This window comes from Schistocerca cancellata, chromosome 7, assembly GCF_023864275.1.
Source record: "Schistocerca cancellata isolate TAMUIC-IGC-003103 chromosome 7, iqSchCanc2.1, whole genome shotgun sequence".
Lineage (NCBI taxonomy): Eukaryota > Metazoa > Arthropoda > Insecta > Orthoptera > Acrididae > Schistocerca > Schistocerca cancellata.
Window position 1 is genome coordinate 610,596,967 of NC_064632.1, and position 19,583 is coordinate 610,616,549.

Below are 19,583 nucleotides of genomic sequence, written 5' to 3' on the forward strand. Positions count from 1 at the left end.
TTTCAGTTACTGGTATACTGGAATGAAATAACCCCATGCAATCTCCCCCCCCCCCCCCCCAAAAAAAAAAAAAAAAAAAAAATCCCTCACATCTCCGCCAAACATACACAACACATTTTCACTAATTTACACTAACTCACACAAACACATCATTCACATTCACCCCCCCCCCCCCCCCCACACACACACACTAAGTCTTTCAACATCAACCACTGCTAACAAGGAGGGAAGAAGCAGTAATTTGGATAATATGTAAAGAATACCATAAGTAACTTTACTCAAGCTTTATAGGCAAAACACTGTTTTTAATCTAAAACAACCAAAAATCTACAAAGGTGCGTATCCAATTTGCAGAATAGCCATAGAAGATGCTTTATAAATAAAAGCAAAACACATCTTGTGTAATTCTCTTTAATTAAGTTTGTGTAAGCTCCAGACGAAAACCAATAATAACCGAATATACTAATTTTATGCATATACACTGATGTGACAAAGTCACAGGACAATGATACGCACATAAGCACCAGGTATAAAAGGGTGGTGCATTGGCAGAACTGTCATTTGTATTCAGGTGATTCGTATAAAGAGATTTCAGACACAATTGTGGTCGGGGACTGAACAGACATTGAATGTGGAATGGTAGTTGAGCTAGATGCACGAGATCATCCATTTTGGAAATCATTAGGGAATTTAATATTCCAAGACCCACAATGTCAAGAGTGTCCCGACAATATCAAATACCAAGTATCACCTCTCATCACAGAAAATGCAGTGGCCGATGGCCTTTACTTAATGACTGACAGCAGTGGCATTAATGTAGAGCTATCAGCACTAAGAGGCATGCAACACAGTAAAAAACTTGCGGAAACCGATGTGGGATGTACAACGAACATATCCATTTGGAAAGTGCAGTGAAATTTCGCATTCGTGAGCTATAGCAGCAGGTAACTGATACTAATGCCTCTGCTACCAGCACGACATCACCTGCAGCACCTCTCCTGGGCTTGTGACGATTGGAACTAGATGACTGAAAATTGTGGCCTGGTCAGCCGAGTCCTGACCTCAGTTAGTAAGAGCGAATGGTATGGTTCAAGTGTGGCACAGACCCCATAAAGCCACACATTCAAGTTGTCAACAAGGCACAAGCTGGCGATGGATGCGTGTCGATGGAATTGACTGGGTCCTGTGCAACAACTGAACCAATCACTGACGGTGATTGGTTATGTTTGACTACTTGGAGACTATTTGCAGCCATTCATGGGCTTGCAGCCATTCATGGGCTTCATATTCCCAAACAACAATGAAAAATCCAATACGGAATGTAACAATATTATGAAAAGGAAAGTTGCTACTCACCATATAGCAGAGATGCTGACTTGCAGATAGACACAACAAAAGGACTGTCGCAAATAAGCTTTCAGTCGGCAAGACTTTCGTCAAAAATACACAACAGACACACATACACACTCACGCAGACACGACTCACACACATATGACTGCAGTCTCACGCAATTGTGGTTTCAGTTGCCAGAAATCACAGTCGTGTGTGTGTGTGTGTGTGTGTGTGTGTGTGTGTGTGTGTGTGTGTGTGTGTGATCTAATTTTGATGGAGACCTTGCTAGCTGAAAGCTTATTTGTGACAGTCTTCTTGTTGTGCCTATCTGCAATCCAGCATCTCTGCTATATGGTGAGTAGCAACTTTCCTTTTTATAACATTGTTACAAACGACAATGGAATTTTTATGGATGGCAGTTAACCATGTCACCAGATCATAACTGTTTGTGACTGGTTTGAAGAACATTCTGGACAATTTAAGAGAATGGGTTTGTCTTCGGACACCCAGATCACTCAACATCGCTCCCGTCCAACATAAATGGGACATAATCGAGAGGTCATTTCATGCACAAAATCCTGCCTGACAACACTTTCACAATTAAGGACAGCATCATAGCTCAATATTTCTGCAGGAGACTTCCAACAACTTGTTAGGTCCACGCCACATCGAGTTGCTGCACTACACTGGGCAAAAGAAGGCCCAACATGATGTTGAGATCTATCCCGTGATACACCTCAGTGCACCCTGAACTTTTTAAAAATATTCAAATAATTTTATAATTAATAGTGTAACATTGCAAGGCTTGGGTGGGCAGGGAGTAGTACCGAGAATCAAATCCAAGCCTGTGAATTGCCAGCTGGTGCGCTTGACTACTAAGCTACACTACTTCAACTTCGCCACTGTTGCTAAAAAATTCCTCAGAAACTATTCAAAAACTCCTTTAGGAGTGATTTTGGTTTCCTATGACCCCTCAGGTGAGATATTCTATGAACTTGAAAGTGTCATCTACCTGCTTCTACTTAGAGTTTGAGCCAAACTGGTGGGACCCGGCCTGTGTCCTCCCCTTGTTAGCATCAAAAACTAGTCCTAGAAAGTGGTTATGTTTCTACCACCTTACGTAACTCACTGTGTAAATAAAGGTCTTGATATCAGTGGACAATTCTGCCTCATTAAAAGTGTATTACGTGTATTTTGCAAGTGGTGATCTGGACGCCATAAGTGAAATCTCAAGGTTCAGTTTTCTTTATGGCCCCATAGCTGGTGCTTTCCACTACACATCTTTTTTAAGAACTGTAATAGATGCAGAAGCCTACATATAGTGTGTGTCTCACAGCTTCTGTAAGTCTATTAATTGTCATGAGAGAAAGGGCTTTATTGCCTTGTGAGATTGTGGTTTCCCTTTTTTTTTTTTTATAAGACTGTGTTTCCTTGAACGCAGAAGGGCCAAAAAAACAAAGAATTGTGGATAAAAGCTAGATGGGCAGCTCTATGGTGCCACCACACATGTAAAGTAGTGAGAATACGATGCTGCCACCCAGGCATGGGCTTTTCGCAGGTCATAAAAAAGGAACCAAGATGAAGGCCATTCTAGCAGCGGATGATAAATTAATTAGGTGGTCCTCAGTAAACCAGCCCTCCCCAAATTCACACTGAACCTTTTAGAGAATTCCCTTAGTCTCAAGAGCAGAAATAAATTATCTGTTCACCATTCATATGAACTACTTGCATAACATTGTAAGATGAATAGGGTGATAACTGTCCAACTTGTGAGGCTTCTTTACCAATTTCAAAACTGAGATAACTATACTTTTAGTCTACTGGGAAAAGGAGCAGGGTGGAGAGGGGTGCCCACCCTTGTGCCACATGGTCCTGTGTGTGATCCGGACCTGTAGCTGTTTTATGACACGGCACCGGTATCAGCACACTGAGGAGTGTGTTCATTCATTGTAACAGGTCATTCGATGCTTCTCTGGATCTAGACTCAAATAATAGGTAAATGTTCTCCACATATCTTTCATGGAGGTGGAAGGTGGGAGAGCAACTTTCAGGTGCTGAAGCTTGGGGCAAAGTGCACTGCTAGTTGTTCAGGATTGATTTAGATGTCAACTGAATGTCGCCATCCTGGTTGATGCTACAGATATTAGAAGATAACTGGTACTCATAAATGCAGTGTGGTTTGCCCCTTCCTTGAGAGGGACAAGTATAGGTCCCAATAGTCGTTACAAATATTTTCCAACACTACTTCTTGTGTTTTTTAATCAACAGGATAAGGCTCAGAGCCTTTTGAACATCATAAATGTATCTCTTGATGGACATTGTTTATGTTGCTGGAGTGCCTTTCTGCAATTTTTGGTGGCTGCAGTTATTTGATGATTCCAATAGTGTACAGGTTTTCAGCAGTGGAGTGCTGAGAAAGAAATATCGCTGCTTCTAGCACCTGTAATTAAGCAACTGTGGTATACTGTAGGATAATTCACTTTCTCCTTGGCATACTTTAAGTTCAAATATGAAGGGTGTTTTGATGAGTATCAGAGTGCTAAAGAAAGAACAATCAGAAAATAGACGCTGTCCCACCATGTGCCTTCTAGTAAATGAGCAGGTGAAACCTGGGATACAGACTAATAGATCAGCAGCTGCGAATGTATCATATACTGGGCTAAATATGTGGGAGTTCTGGATCTTGAAACACAAAAATTACAACTGTGAAATACCCTGCCAAGAGTTGTTGGAGTAGCCCCATGAAGGATTGTGAGCATTAAAATCCCCTACAATGAGTAGAGGAGGAGGTAGTTGCTAGACCAAATCAGTGGTCAGCTGAAGGAAGATAAATGTTACAGAGTGTGAGATCAATATGTGTTCACAGGTACAGATTACATCGAAGTATTGGTCTCATGGACCAATGTCGAATCATATCCAATACCCTCCCAGGGTCAGCTTGATTTTTGTAATATGCTTTGTAATGTTTGAGAATAAGTGAGTAGTTTTGGGAACCAGGTATCCTATAGAAATATACTAACCGCTGGGTGGAGTGGTAGTAGGTGTTTTAAGTTCAGCATGGTGGCAAAAGTTGCTATTAGAGTTTCATTGAATAATCGTTCATTTTTTAGGGGTAGTCGAAGTGGTAAAAATATATGTTGCAATTCAATGAGAGCTGGTAACACCTATTGTGGGGGATTGTTGTCAATATGCGTGTTTTCTGTAGGTGGCATTAGGGGATCTGAGCTGTTGGGGTTACCAGGCCCATGTTTCCCTTCAGTTTCTTCCTTTCTCTTCTTTTCCTTTTGGAACTGTAGTTCAATGCCAGGAAACATCTGGGCAGATTTTTGGAACTGAAGATGAACAGCTCATTCTACAGCCCATTTCCCGCACCTTATTTGACCACTGGCTGTTTTTGGGATGGGGGACAGTGGTGGTTTGTGGGGTGTGTCTGGGTATAGGATGTAGTCTTCCTACAGGATGCATCCGTCAAGGAGGACACACACTACTCTGCTCAAGAAGGGGTGGTCAAGGTCCTTAAGGTAGATGTAGAAGGGACAATAGAGGAAAAGACCATCTTTACCCTGGTGGTGTGATCTTGGGAGGCTATTTTGGTCTAGAGTTGAAGAGGGAGAGTGAACACACTTTTTTTGCTGTGTATGGTGCCTGGTCACAACTTACGTGAAATTTGTCATCACTTGTAAAGGACATAAGCATTATGTTCTTATATTTTGAACTCTTTTTTGAAAACATGGCAAGTAGGTATCCCTAAAATGATCTTCCCACCAGCTAAAGCAAATGGGTGATTTTCCACAGATGATGATGATGATGGTGATGTGTCAACAGTGTAGGAAAAGCCAGATTGCTACTTATCGCACAGAAGACACATTAAGTTGCAGACAGGCACAAATAAAAGACACTTACATAAAGCTTTCGGCCTTAGCCTTCATCAGCAAAAGAGAAGGCAGAAGAAGTTAGGCTGTAGTTCTCCATGTAATTATTGTGTAAGTTTATCGTGATAAGTTGTCCCATGCATCATGCTGAGGCACTTACGAGGTGTAAGCAACTTGGGATAAGAAGTCCCAAATTTGCTCATAACTTTTGCTCATTAAGTGTGTCCTCATAAAAGAGTTGTGAGCCCCTCCGGGGGGAACACATCAGAGGAAGAAAAGGAAGTGGCATTAACAATTCACAAAGATTGTGGAAAGACCACAGTTGCACGGAAGATAAAAGCTCCTGTTACTGTAAATTCTCTAAATCTATGTAAATAGCTTCTGACATACCTCCATAGATGTTATGAATGTTTCCACTCTTTGATCCACATACTCTGGATGTCTGTCAGACTGTACTATCACTCGAAGACCTTGAACTCCATTAGATCTTCGAATGCCACTAGATACAATGTATCCTAACTGCTCCTAAAGGAAATAATAATTTTGCATGTGATTCTATGATTAACTTAACATAGTTTGTAAAAAAAATTACAATTAAGGAAGAAAAAACAATATTACCTTTGTCCTTAAAATATTGAAACAGGGTTCATTAATAATTTTGACTAATAGCTCCAGTAACATATTTGTTTCTGTTGACTGAAGATTACACTGATAATAAACTTCAATGCAGGAGCTACGATGCAGGGCATTGTTTACTTCGAAAACAAAATTACAACCTAGAATGCAAATAAAAATGAACATAAGAAGAAAAAAAAAGTGACACACTTAATTTTAACTTGTAAAAGTAACTTTAAGGATGACTTACAAATTCTCTGTTCTTGTGACCTATATCTGAGGCAATCAAACTCCACTGTGTAATCATCAACGAGAAATGTGAGCATTAAGCTAAGAAATACCAGACTGAAGCAATTAACTGTCAAGGATCTCAGAGACTTTTTAAAAAGGAATTATACTACTGCTTGCAGAACAAGAAGCATGAAGAAAATGTATTTTACTGAACTAAATTAACACTGTCCTAAAAGAGTTAAATTGCAGTGAAAAGAGCAAATTTTTTTCATTAAAATGATGATTTTTATTGAATTTCTTAGTGGTAAAGTTACTTTAATCTGTTCCTTTTCAGAGAATTTAAATTTATTTTGAGAATGCTGTTTCCTTCCAAGCTATCTGATTTAGTGTGAATTACAATGGCGACTGTGTTAAATGAAAATTCAATTGAGAAAGCACAAAATTATGATACACAATTGCTAGTGACAGATGAAATGTGTAGTACTGGCAATATGCTCATTTAAGTAAAAGTTACACATTACCAATCTCTTGGACTAAGTAGTTCTTTCCTCATGGAAGAGAGAGATTGGTTGGGGATGGTTAAAAAAGACAGGCAGCTCACCCAAATCCCAGGATGAGTAGGACCCACACGGAAAGAGGCCGAGGATACACATAGATGCAGATTGAAATAAATGGTTGTAGTTTCATCATAAGTTGCACTAAGAAGTATCTATGTTTCATTTCTTGATGGTGACTAGTTTCAAACACCTGTGCCCATGTTCAAACCATCCATGCTATAAGTGTGACAAAGGCAATAGCCCATGTACATAAAATGCAGTAATCAATTATTAAGAACTATGATGAAAGTGGGAAAGACAAGAGGAAAAGACCAAAAGTTCTAGAAGCTAAGAGAGTTTTTTCTACTTTTATATGTGTCTGACTGCAGTTACTTATAAGGTTAGTACTGGCCAGGCAATCTGTCTCCCAGCAATGTTACAGTTTTCTCAAGTTAATTTTCATATCGACACTACGAAAAGTATGCAAAAGAGCAGTACCATCCACCAGCTGGAGTTCTCTGTGGCGCAGAAGCTGGCGGGGCAGTAATGGTCATAAGGACACCGACGACATCAGACGGTCCTCTACGAGGTGTACCAGCTCCAATGCCCTCTGTGTGCAACAAGAATCACAGTTATCTAGGATAAATCATATGTATTACTTGCTAAGTATCTGACATTTCATTAAAGTAACTTCAGAAATTACACTTAATAAACTAGAATACTGCACTGTAACAAAGATAAAAGTGGAAGAGAATTGATTCTAAGCACAACACTCAGATTACTAATTTGTTGACTATATAACCAGCAACATGATTAAAATACCATATTTAACCAACATAACGTACATTTCATAGCTGCTACTAAATTTATGATGAAAAACAGTTAATTTTGCATATGCAACACAGCTTGAGAGCTTCAATTATTTATCTGACTAGTGTTTGGCATATCCCAAAAACACAGGGTATCTCCTGATTTCATAGATGACTTGCAAGGTGACAGTAAAATTACTACTCACAAAAAATATCACCCCGTTGTTGAATGCTTACTTAACTTTAATCTGGTTCTACAGTTCCTTGTTTTGTGTTTGGTTTACTGGAGACCACACTTGTGGTTTTCTGTTTTAGTTCATATTTTAATAATATTCATCAGATTTAGAACAGCCACAGAAAATTTAAAATCGTTCTCATTGTTTGTGGTAGCACAAAGTATCTTTCAAATTAACCACACAGAAACAGCTTCAGAACTACAAAATTCTGTCTCTGTCTGTCCAACGTGTCAAATGCACTGATGGAAAAGAAATCTCAACACTAAGAAAGAGTTGTGAGCCATAAACAAAAGTTGGTAGGCATGTTTTTACATCTGAAAGATGATGTCTACTGAAATTTCATGCCAGTCACATAAGAGTGGTGTTAATAGCACCACTAAGAAGAGGATGATGATGATGATGATGATGATGATGATGATGATGATGATGACTGGTTTGTGGGGCGCTTAACTGCGCAGTCATCGGTGCCAGTACAAAGTCCCAATTTTTACACAGTCCAATCTTGACACAATCCAATCTAGCCACTGTCATGAATAATGATGATGATGATGATGATGATGATGACGATGATGATTAGGACAACACAAACACCCAGTCTCTGGGTAGGAAAAAATCCCCAACACGGCCGGGAATTGAACCCGGGCCCCCGTGATCCAGAGGCAGCAACGCTAGCCAATAGATCATGAGCTGTGGGTTCCACTATGAGGATGGAAACCAGATTTGCTTTAAATGCAAACTGCAACAGTCATGAACATTAGTTACCTTTGAGATTGGACGTGGTGAGTTGACATTAGTCAAGAATGCCTTTAAGGCAACACCACTTCACTGAGTTTGAATGAGGTCGTGTAATAAGGCTACGAGAAGCTGGATGTTCCTTCCGTAATATTACAGAAAGACTTGGCAGGAATGTAGCCACTATAAACAATTGCTGACAATGGTGTTCACTACAATGTACAGTCACAAGAGGAGTGGATTCCAGTTGGCCACATGGCATTACCGAGAGATAAGACCATCCCGTTCAGCATGTGGCTCTGGCATTTCATACTGCATCTGCAGCAGCTGGCACCAAAGTGACACAACAAACTGTTACATATCAGTTACTTCAAGGATAGCTCCGAAATAGCTGCGATGTCGAGTGAGAACTTACTGGAGGCCAGGGTGGAAGTTTTTTTCTGATGAAAGCTCATTCTGCCTTGGTGCCAGCGTAGCCATGTGTTGTTTAGGAGGAGGCCCGCTGAGGGTCTGCGACCAACATGTCTGCGTGCTAGACACATTGGTCCTACACTTTGAGTTATGGTCTGCGGTGCGATTTCGTATGACAGCAGGAGCACTCTTTCGGTTGTCCCAAATACACTGACTGCAAATTTGTACGTTGATCTGGTGAAACGACTGGTTTTGCTGACATTCATGAACAACATTCCAGGGGGTATTTTCCTATAAGATAATGCTCACTCACATACTGCTGTTGTAGTTCAATATGCTCTACAGAATGCTGACATGTTGTCTACGCCTGATGTCCAACAAGTGTAACAGGCATGGAACTCCAACGCACAAACTGAAACACGTTTGGATGCCTGCATTCAACGTTGTGGCGTTTACACTGGTTATTAATATACCAGCATTTCATTTCACATTTGTAACAGCTTATCTCGTGCCCGCATTTATGTGTGATCTTGCAATGTTGATCACTTAAGTATGTTACTTACACAAATGTATACCCAAAATTTCATTACTCTCCATTATTTTTTGCTGTTTTAATTTTTCCTGTCAGTGTATTTAATTTGTAACTAATAGCTAAAGGCATTTTCTTTGTTGCTTTTATAAGGGTGCAACAAGTAGTAAACAGAACAAGCTACATTTTGCACGACTTGATGGATGGCACAAGAGAGAATTATTCCTTCACATAATGCTACCACCAACAGATATGGGATACAGTTTTGAACTTCATATTGTGCACTTAGGGGTGTAATGGTCGCCTAGTCGTAGATATGGCTAATTGCTATAATCGCACTATTTCACTCCCATTTACGGAGCTTGTTAGCACTTGATGTTAGGTTGGCGCCATTAAACTGCATTGTGTTGTGGTAATCGCTGCTACTTGCTGGATCGCTGCCGTGTCTCGATGCTGATGCTGGCTCTAAATCTGGTTGTCTAGGGTTAAAAACATGAGGTCCCATGTTTTTTATGTGCTTTTGATGATAAAGAATGAGCGAAACCAACAAATATGTAAACTTCAAATATTTATTACTCTGGTGGCCATCTTAATTCCACTGTCCACCAAAGACCATGACACAACACAAAGTAGTACTTCCTTTACATGTTCTTTGCATTGTTTATCCACCTCAAACAATAACACACAAACACACTTTACCGAAGTGACATTCCGACTGCATCCCGACCATTCTTGCTGCTTGTATTTATAACATTGTCAAAGAACTACTAAAAAGAGATATAGTTTATAAGTCACATGTACATCTGTTATCATAATTTGTGCAGGAAAGTTATTAATTTGCATCGAGTGACATAATTTAACATGTTATTAAAATGACAGACAGATTTGTTGACTTGACAGAATAATTCTTTGTTACAAAAAGACCGTTTTTTTTTTTTTTTTTTGGAGTTTGTCAATTGACTTCTCTAATTTGCATAAATAAGTAAATAACATGAATTATTAAGAATTACATTGGTTTTCGTCTAAAATAGGATTGATTACAGAATACTGAGTAAAAACGCTCCTAGTGAACAAATAGGTTTCACTGGATGATTTTTATTTAAGGAGATCCAAAATACCTAAGTTGGCCACTATTTTTCGTACTTCATATTAATTATTTAAGATGGACTTAGTGTTTTTACATGATGACATTTGCTGTATCAGTGATCAAGTGATATTAACTTTTGGGTGGGTCAGTTATTCAGTATAATTTCATGGGTTGACTGTTTATGGAGACATGTTATGCAATCATTGTTAACAGACACAATAACTTTTCTATAATCATAAATACTCGTTAAACTGGTTGAATTTGGAGGGTATCGCATACTTCGGTAAAGTAAAGCCTTTAATATGTTCCGTTACAATACCCCCCTCGGGTAATATCATTTACAGAATGTTAATGATATTAGCCGACTAGGACAAATGTGTCAAATGGTTAAAATTTGGGAAAGTACTACTTTAATATTTTTTTTTTTTTTTTTTTTTTTTACTATGCATAACGTGTATGTATACAATGACCGTTACACAGTTTTCACATGACTTTTTCCTGCAAATATTTTAGTTGTGTTGTATCAAATGCACTTTGTGTTATGGCTCTCAGTATGACAGCATAATAAAAATATTTAGTAATATATGAAAGTAAAAAAAAATGTTAATCTTTGCTCCCAGTGAGCCACATGGAAAATGATCAAAAACAGACACAAATATATCACATGCGATTTTAAGATATATAAAAAATATATGTAAATTATTTCAAAGTCAGTTCTCATTGAGTCACAGATTAATCAAGATAATAGAAGGAACATAAATATATTACTTAGATGGATAGGTCAGATGTCCATAGGAAAATATTGCAACTGTCTGCTCTTTTTGAGCCACATAAAGGAAATGAAAACAAAGAACATAATTATAAGTATGGACATGATATATAAACACAAACACTAGAGAAGTCACATGTATGAATATAGTATGCATTTTAAAAAAAGAAGAGTTTTTTAAATATTGTCTCCCATTGAGACACATAGTCAAGATAGTACAAGAACATATGAATACCAAAATTGCACACTTAAATTGGTCACAACATAACACAAACATCAAACTTTGTGAACATCTGATTAGCTGTAGAAAATTGCACACAAATCTTATGCCTAAGAAAAGAATAGTAACAAAATGATGGGTCTTGCACAACAATTTTTTTACATTGTCTTTTATATTTGGTGCAAGTATGTCCCATATTAAACAATACAAACAGAAAGTAATAAATGTTTGTCACCTCTTTGGGTGCATGGTTAAACTTGCCCATTGCAAGTAAAGATGTCTCAAAATTTAATATTCAATAGTGACAATAAAAATATAAAAACATTCTCTCAGAGATCTGGAACTTTTCCAGGGTCTGTAGGCTGAGTGGTAGTTGCTACTTGACACACCCAGTAAAAATCTTTGCTGATAACATGCTTTACGGAAAAGGGGTAAGTAACTGTATTCAAACAGGGAAATGTGCTTAATCATGTTTATATGGTTTCAATTCAGTGATGTTTCTTATTCCAAATAACCTTCTTGATCTGGGAAAGATAAGTCTATATGCATTAGGATGTGGGCTTTGTTTTATTTCAAATGGACCAATGTAAATATCAAAAAACTTTGTAAGTTTGGCTGACAATAATTTTGATTTCTCTTGACGTGTACAAGGTCCCCTGGTTTGAACTGTGTAGCTTTTCCTTTCCCTTTTAATCCAACAGCTGGCATTTCAGGAAAAATGTTGAGAATTTCTGAGATTATCTCTAAGTCTAGAAGTGATGGCAGAAACAGGGCTTCCTGTGTCTACTAACACTCTTCCTTCCCACTTGTCAATGTTTACTTTAACATATGGACAACCTAGCTCAACATCTTTGTCTATTTCAGTATTTTCAAACAATAGATCATTTTCAATTTATTTAGTTCCTAAGTCTAATGTCTCTTTCCTACACTTAGACACATCCCTCTCTGTTTGCAAAGCATTGACATTTAAACATAAACCTTTGTTTTCATCTGTTCCTTTTAACACTGTGTTGTCACTTAACAAACAACTGTTTTCACCCCCTTTTTTTTAAAGTCCACTACGGATTCTTGTCCACCATGTAGGATACAAGGTTGCACTTACCTTTGCTAATTCTTTCCAAAAGGCATCTTTGTTTATACAGTTTCCATAGTTGTTCCACAAAACTTCTAAAAACTTTTCCCCTTTTTCTTGAAAACACACATTTACATTCCATCCCTTTATATTTTCTTTAATATTATTATTATTATTAATAATATTATTACCATTCTCATAGATTAGTGTTTCATAGTTCCCAATCGGCAATAGCTTGTCCTCAGATACACATTCCCTAGTCTGCATTTCACTTAAATTAACCTCATTATTACCCATGTTTGTCACATCACTTACCTTTCCCACATAATCACTTTTCAATTCTACAAATACTTTTATTTCTTCCTCCACACTCTCATCAATAACATCACTTGATTTAGGATCATTATTTAAATGTCCCTCTATTACTTCTCCTCCCAATGAACCATGGACCTTGCCGTTGGTGGGGAGGCTTGCGTGCCTCAGCGATACAGACAGCCGTACCGTAGGTACAACCACAACGGAGGGGTATCTGTTGAGAGGCCAGACAAACGTGTGGTTCCTGAAGAGGGGCAGCAGCCTTTTCAGTAGTTGCAAGGGCAACAGTCTGGATGATTGACTGATCTGGCCTTGTAACAATAACCAAAACGGCCTTGCTGTACTGGTACTGCAAACGGCTGAAAGCAAGGGGAAACTACGGCCGTAATTTTTCCCGAGGGCATGCAGCTTTACTGTATGATTAAATGATGATGGCGTCCTCTTGGGTAAAATATTCCGGAGGTAAAATAGTCCCCCATTCGGATCTCCGGGCGGGGACTACTCAAGAGGATGTCGTTATCAGGAGAAAGAAAACTGGCGTTCTACGGATCGGAGCGTGGAATGTCAGATCCCTTAATCGGGCAGGTAGGTTAGAAAATTTAAAAAGGGAAATGGATAGGTTAAAGTTAGATATAGTGGGAATTAGTGAAGTTCGGTGGCAGGAGGAACAAGACTTCTGGTCAGGTGACTACAGGGTTATAAACACAAAGTCAAATAGGGGTAATGCAGGAGTAGGTTTAATAATGAATAGGAAAATAGGAATGCGGGTAAGCTACTACAAACAGCATAGTGAACGCATTATTGTGGCCAAGATAGATACAAAGCCCACACCTACTACAGTAGTACAAGTTTATATGCCAACTAGCTCTGCAGATGAAGAAATTGAAGAAATGTATGATGAAATAAAAGCAATTATTCAGATAGTGAAGGGAGACGAAAATTTAATAGTCATGGGTGACTGGAATTCGAGTGTAGGAAAAGGGAGAGAAGGAAACGTAGTAGGTGAATATGGATTGGGGCTAAGAAATGAAAGAGGAAGCCGCCTGGTAGAATTTTGCACAGAGCACAACTTAATCATAGCTAACACTTGGTTTAAGAATCATGATAGAAGGTTGTATACATGGAAGAAGCCTGGAGATACTAAAAGGTATCAGATAGATTATATAATGGTAAGACAGAGATTTAGGAACCAGGTTTTAAATTGTAAGACATTTCCAGGGGCAGATGTGGACTCTGACCACAATCTATTGGTTATGACCTGTAGATTAAAACTGAAGAAACTGCAAAAAGGTGGGAATTTAAGGAGATGGGACCTGGATAAACTGAAAGAACCAGAGGTTGTACAGAGTTTCAGGGAGAGCATAAGGGAACAATTGACAGGAATGGGGGAAAGAAATACAGTAGAAGAAGAATGGGTAGCTTTGAGGGATGAAGTAGTGAAGGCAGCAAAGGATCAAGTAGGTAAAAAGACGAGGGCTAGTAGAAATCCTTGGGTAACAGAAGAAATATTGAATTTAATTGATGAAAGGAGAAAATATAAAAATGCAGTAAATGAAGCAGGCAAAAAAGAATACAAACGTCTCAAAAATGAGATCGACAGGAAGTGCAAAATGGCTAAGCAGGGATGGCTAGAGGACAAATGTTAGGATGTAGAGGCTTATCTCACTAGGGGTAAGATAGATACTGCCTACAGGAAAATTAAAGAGACCTTTGGAGATAAGAGAACCACTTGTATGAACATCAAGAGCTCAGATGGAAACCCAGTTCTAAGCAAAGAAGGGAAAACAGAAAGGTGGAAGGAGTATATAGAGGGTCTATACAAGGGCGATGCACTTGAGGACAATATTATGGAAAGGGAAGAGTATGTAGATGAAGATGAAATGGGAGATACGATACTGCGTGAAGAGTTTGACAGAGCACTGAAAGACCTGAGTCGAAACAAGGCCCCCGGAATAGACAACATTCCATTGGAACTACTGACGGCCTTGGGAGAGCCAGTCCTGACAAAACTCTACCATCTGGTGAGCAAGATGTATGCAACAGGCGAAATACCCTCAGACTTCAAGAAGAATATAATAATTCCAATCCCAAAGAAAGCAGGTGTTGACAGATGTGAAAATTACCGGACAATCAGCTTAATAAGCCACAGCTGCAAAGTACTAACATGAATTCTTTACAGACGAATGGAAAAACTAGTAGAAGCCGACCTCGGGGAAGATCAGTTTGGATTCCGTAGAAATACTGGAACACGTGAGGCAATACTGACCTTACGACTAATCTTAGAAGAAAGATTAAGGAAAGGCAAACCTACGTTTCTAGCATTTGTAGACTTAGAGAAAGCTTTTGACAATGTTGACTGGAATACTCTATTTCAAATTCTAAAGGTGGCAGGGGTAAAATACAGGGAGCGAAAGGCTATATACAATTTGTACAGAAACCAGATGGCAGTTATAAGAGCCGAGGGACATGAAAGGGAAGCAGCGGTTGGGAAGGGAGTAAGACAGGGTTGCAGCCTCTCCCCGATGTTATTCAATCTGTATATCGAGCAAGCAGTAAAGGAAACAAAAGAAAAATTTGGAGTAGGTATTAAAATCCATGGAGAAGAAATAAAAATTTTGAGGTTCGCCGATGACATTGTAATTCTGTCAGAGACAGCAAAGGACTTGGAAGAGCAGTTGAATGGAATGGATGGTGTCTTGAAGGGAGGATATAAGATGAACATCAACAAAAGCAAAACGAGGATAATGGAATGTAGTCGAATTAAGTCGGGTGATGCTGAGGGAATTAGATTAGAAAATGAGACACTTAAAGTAGTAAAGGAGTTTTGCTATTTGGGGAGCAAAATAACTGATGATGGTCGAAGTAGAGAGGATATTAAATGTAGACTAGCAATGGCAAGGAAAGCGTTTCTGAAGAAGAGAAATTTGTTAACATCGAGTATAGATTTAAGTGTCAGGAAGTTGTTTCTGAAAGTATTTGTATGGAGTGTAGCCATGTATGGAAGTGAAACATGGACGGTAAATAGTTTGGACAAGAAGAGAATAGAAGCTTTTGAAATGTGGTGCTACAGAAGAATGCTGAAGATTAGATGGGTAGATCACGTAACTAATGAGGAAGTATTGAATAGGATTGGGGAGAAGAGAAGTTTGTGGCACAACTTGACCAGAAGAAGGGATCGGTTGGTAGGACATGTTCTGAGGCATCAAGGGATCACCAATTTAGTATTGGAGGGCAGCGTGGAGGGTAAAAATCGTAGGGGGAGACCAAGAGATGAATACACTAAGCAGATTCAGAAGGATGTAGGTTACAGTAGGTACTGGGAGATGAAGAAGCTTGCACAGGATAGAGTAGCATGGAGAGCTGCATCAAACCAGTCTAAGGACTGAAGACCACAACAACAACAACTATTACTTCTTTCTCCTCCTCCACAACAACCCCATCTTCAGTTTCCCCCCTATGTATCTGAATCTCAGCAATTGAGTCTTTGGCTCCATTAAACACTTCGTCATCCCCCTTCTTATCAAATAAACCCCCCAAAATTGATTCTATTTGTGGTGTGTCTGACTTGTTATTAACACCAGTATCTTTTTCAGCCCAACTATGGAACTGTGCAACACCTTCAACTTCTGCACTTTCACTAACTACCTGTGCTTGAACACTGTTTTTATTAACTGTATCACTTTTACTCATAGTATCCCAAAACCTTTTATTAAATTCTAATTTATTCATTCTAACAACATCAGTCTTTTCATGGTACTTACTCTTTACATTGTATCCTCTCCTTTTCCAGTTTTGGTTATGTGTTGTCCTGTCATAATATTGTCTAGCCCCAAAACTACGGTACGGACATCTAGTGGGACTGTCCACCGTTTCCCGGCTGGTTCTCTCGGTCTGTCCGTTTGTAGTTGTCGTTTTGTTCACTAGTTTCAACAAACCCCCTTCTATCTTGTTCTCTTCCCCAATACCTATTTCTATCATTCATGTTATCTCTCCTCCATCCTCCCTCCTGTGTATTGTTTCTGAAATCATTTTCATATCTCCTATATCCCCTATTTGGAGCATTATTTCCAGAATTTTCAAAGTCTCTCCTCCCATAATAATCTCTATTTACATTCCTGTTCCACCCCCCATACTGGTTGTTGCCAGAGCCAAAACTTTGGTTATTTTCTCTTTCCAAGGCCCTATCTAATCTATCTACAAATTTCAGGAACTCTTCCATTGAATCGTCTGGTCCATGGACCAATTCCCACTGCAGTCTCTCTCGTAACCTTCTTTTTAAAACATCAATTTGTGTCATAATATCAAAAGAGTTATTCAAGTGAGCAAGTTTTTTCAATTGATCTCTGCAAAATTTTTGCATTCCCCCTACTTTCCCTCTATACACTGGTCCATTTAGAAATTCTGACTTTAATCTGGCTTGTATGGATTGTGACCAAAATTTACAAATAAATTTAGCTTCAAACTCTTCAAAAGTAATCCAAGAATAATTATTCTCATTTGCCCAGGATAGGGCCTCCCCTGCTAGAAACCGTTTTACTAACTTAATTTTTATCTGACATTCCTACAACAAACATATCCTTACATTGGTGAATAAAGTCAATAGGGTGCAGATTTTCACCAGGAAAGCATTTAACTTGGATGTACCCATACATTGTATTTTGATTGTAAATCGTTTGTTTGGACATCAATGCATCCTCCAATTGTGTATATTTAGTGTGTATATTTTCTACTTTTGTATCTACATTAGTGCTATACAGGTTGTATTCTTGTTTAAGGTTTTCTGGTGTTTTGTCTATTCTCTGATCTAATCTTTTAGCTTCAGTATCTACTCTGTTGTAGATGACAGCAATGCTGTCTGTGTTCGCTTGTATGTTTTCATTTAAACTTTCAACTTTAACTTGAAATTCTTTTCTGAAGTGTATCAACTGCTCTCTAGTGTTCTTACTGAGGGTAGTTTTAATTTCCTCACACTTCTCATTGAGATGAGTACTTAATAGATCAAAATTCAAACTTAACTTATCCAGTCTATCTGTGTTTTCATTAAGTTTCAAACTTACTTGTTCACTCGATTGTTTAAGTTGCGAGCTTATTTGAGTTGCAAACTCTGCTAGCCACTCTGTTAAGTTTAATTGTTCACCATCCTCTGGTTCAATTTTTACATTTCCTACGATATCATCCCTCTCAGGTAGAGACATGTTAACTATTAATACTTTTTTTTTTTAATGACAACAACAAAATACCTTGCTTTATGTAGCTATGCTATGATGTCGTGATCGGTGTTCTTGTTGGCTTTCTTCACTTTTATTCAGTTTTATCGAAGCTGAAGTCTTGATTGACGAATTCCATTGACATAATCCAGACGCTAATCATGTGAGCGGTGTGATGATAGTTTTTCGTAGTCGCACATACACACGTTTTTTTGTTGTTCACTTTGACATATTTTCACTGTTGCCACACTGCACAAATAAACTTTTTTGGAGTGCTAAGCACTTAAGAAATTTATTGCTGCACTATTATCATCGATGCACTTAAAGATCCCGGACGAGCCCCCACTTTTGTAATGGTCGCATAGTCGTAGATATTACTAATTGCTATAATCGCACTATTTCACTCCCATTTACGGAGCTTGTTAGCACTTGATGTTAGGTTGGCGCCATTAAACTGCATTGTGTTGTGGTAATCGCTGCTACTTGCTGGATCGCTGCCGTGTCTCGATGCTGATGCTGGCTCTAAATCTGGTTGTCTAGGGTTAAAAACATGAGGTCCCGTGTTTTTTATATGCTTTTGATGATAAAGAATGAGCGAAACCAACAAATATGTAAACTTCAAATATTTATTACTCTGGTGGCCATCTTAATTCCACTGTCCACCAAAGACCATGACACAACACAAAGTAGTACTTCCTTTACATGTTCTTTGCATTGTTTATCCACCTCAAACAATAACACACAAACACACTTTACCAAAGTGACATTCCGACTGCCTCCCGACCCTTCTTGCTGCTTGTATTTATAACATTGTCAAAGAACTACTAAAAAGAGATATAGTTTATAAGTCACATGTACATCTGTTATCATAATTTGTGCAGAAAAGTTATTAATTTGCATCGAGTGACATAATTTAACATGTTATTAAACTGACAGACAGATTTGTTGACTTGACAGAATAATTCTTTGTTACAAAAAGGCCGTTTTTTTTTTGGAGTTTGTCAATTGACTTCTCTAATTTGCATAAATAAGTAAATAACATGAATTATTAAGAATTACATTGGTTTTCGTCTAAAATAGGATTGATTACAGAATACTGAGTAAAAACGCTCCTAGTGAACAAATAGGTTTCACTGGGTGATTTTTATTTAAGGAGATCCAAAATACCTAAGTTGGCCACTATTTTTCGTACTTCATATTAATTATTGAAGATGGACTTAGTGTTTTTACATGATGACATTTGCTGTATCAGTGATCAAGTGATATTAACTTTTGGGTGGGTCAGTTATTCAGTATAATTTAATGGGTTGACTGTTTATGGAGACATGTTATGCAATCATTGTTAACATACACAATAACTTTTCCATAATCATAAATACTCATTAAACTGGTTGAATTTGGAGGGTATTGCATACTTCGGTAAAGTAAAGCCTTTAATATGTTCCGTTACAGGGGGAAATGGTAGTCTAATGGAGAGAACACTAGTCTTCTGTCCTGAATGTCTTGTGTTCAATCCTACATAAAATGGACATTTTTGCTCATTCCACTCCCCCCCCCCCCCCCCCTCCCCCCGAGACAGCCTAGGTCCACTCAGTCTGTTATCAAACGA

The 19,583-nt window shown here is 38.4% G+C and overlaps 1 protein-coding gene across 1 annotated transcript in view; it reads right to left on the reverse strand.

Moving 5' to 3' along the window:
* Positions 1-19,583, reverse strand: part of LOC126091888 (insulin-degrading enzyme) — a 208,262-nt gene that overhangs the window by 17,325 nt on the left and 171,354 nt on the right. Inside the window, 3 exon segments of the mRNA XM_049907183.1 lie at positions 5,596-5,730; positions 5,824-5,981; positions 7,086-7,197. Of these exon segments, the coding sequence (XP_049763140.1) occupies positions 5,596-5,730; positions 5,824-5,981; positions 7,086-7,197 (405 nt within the window).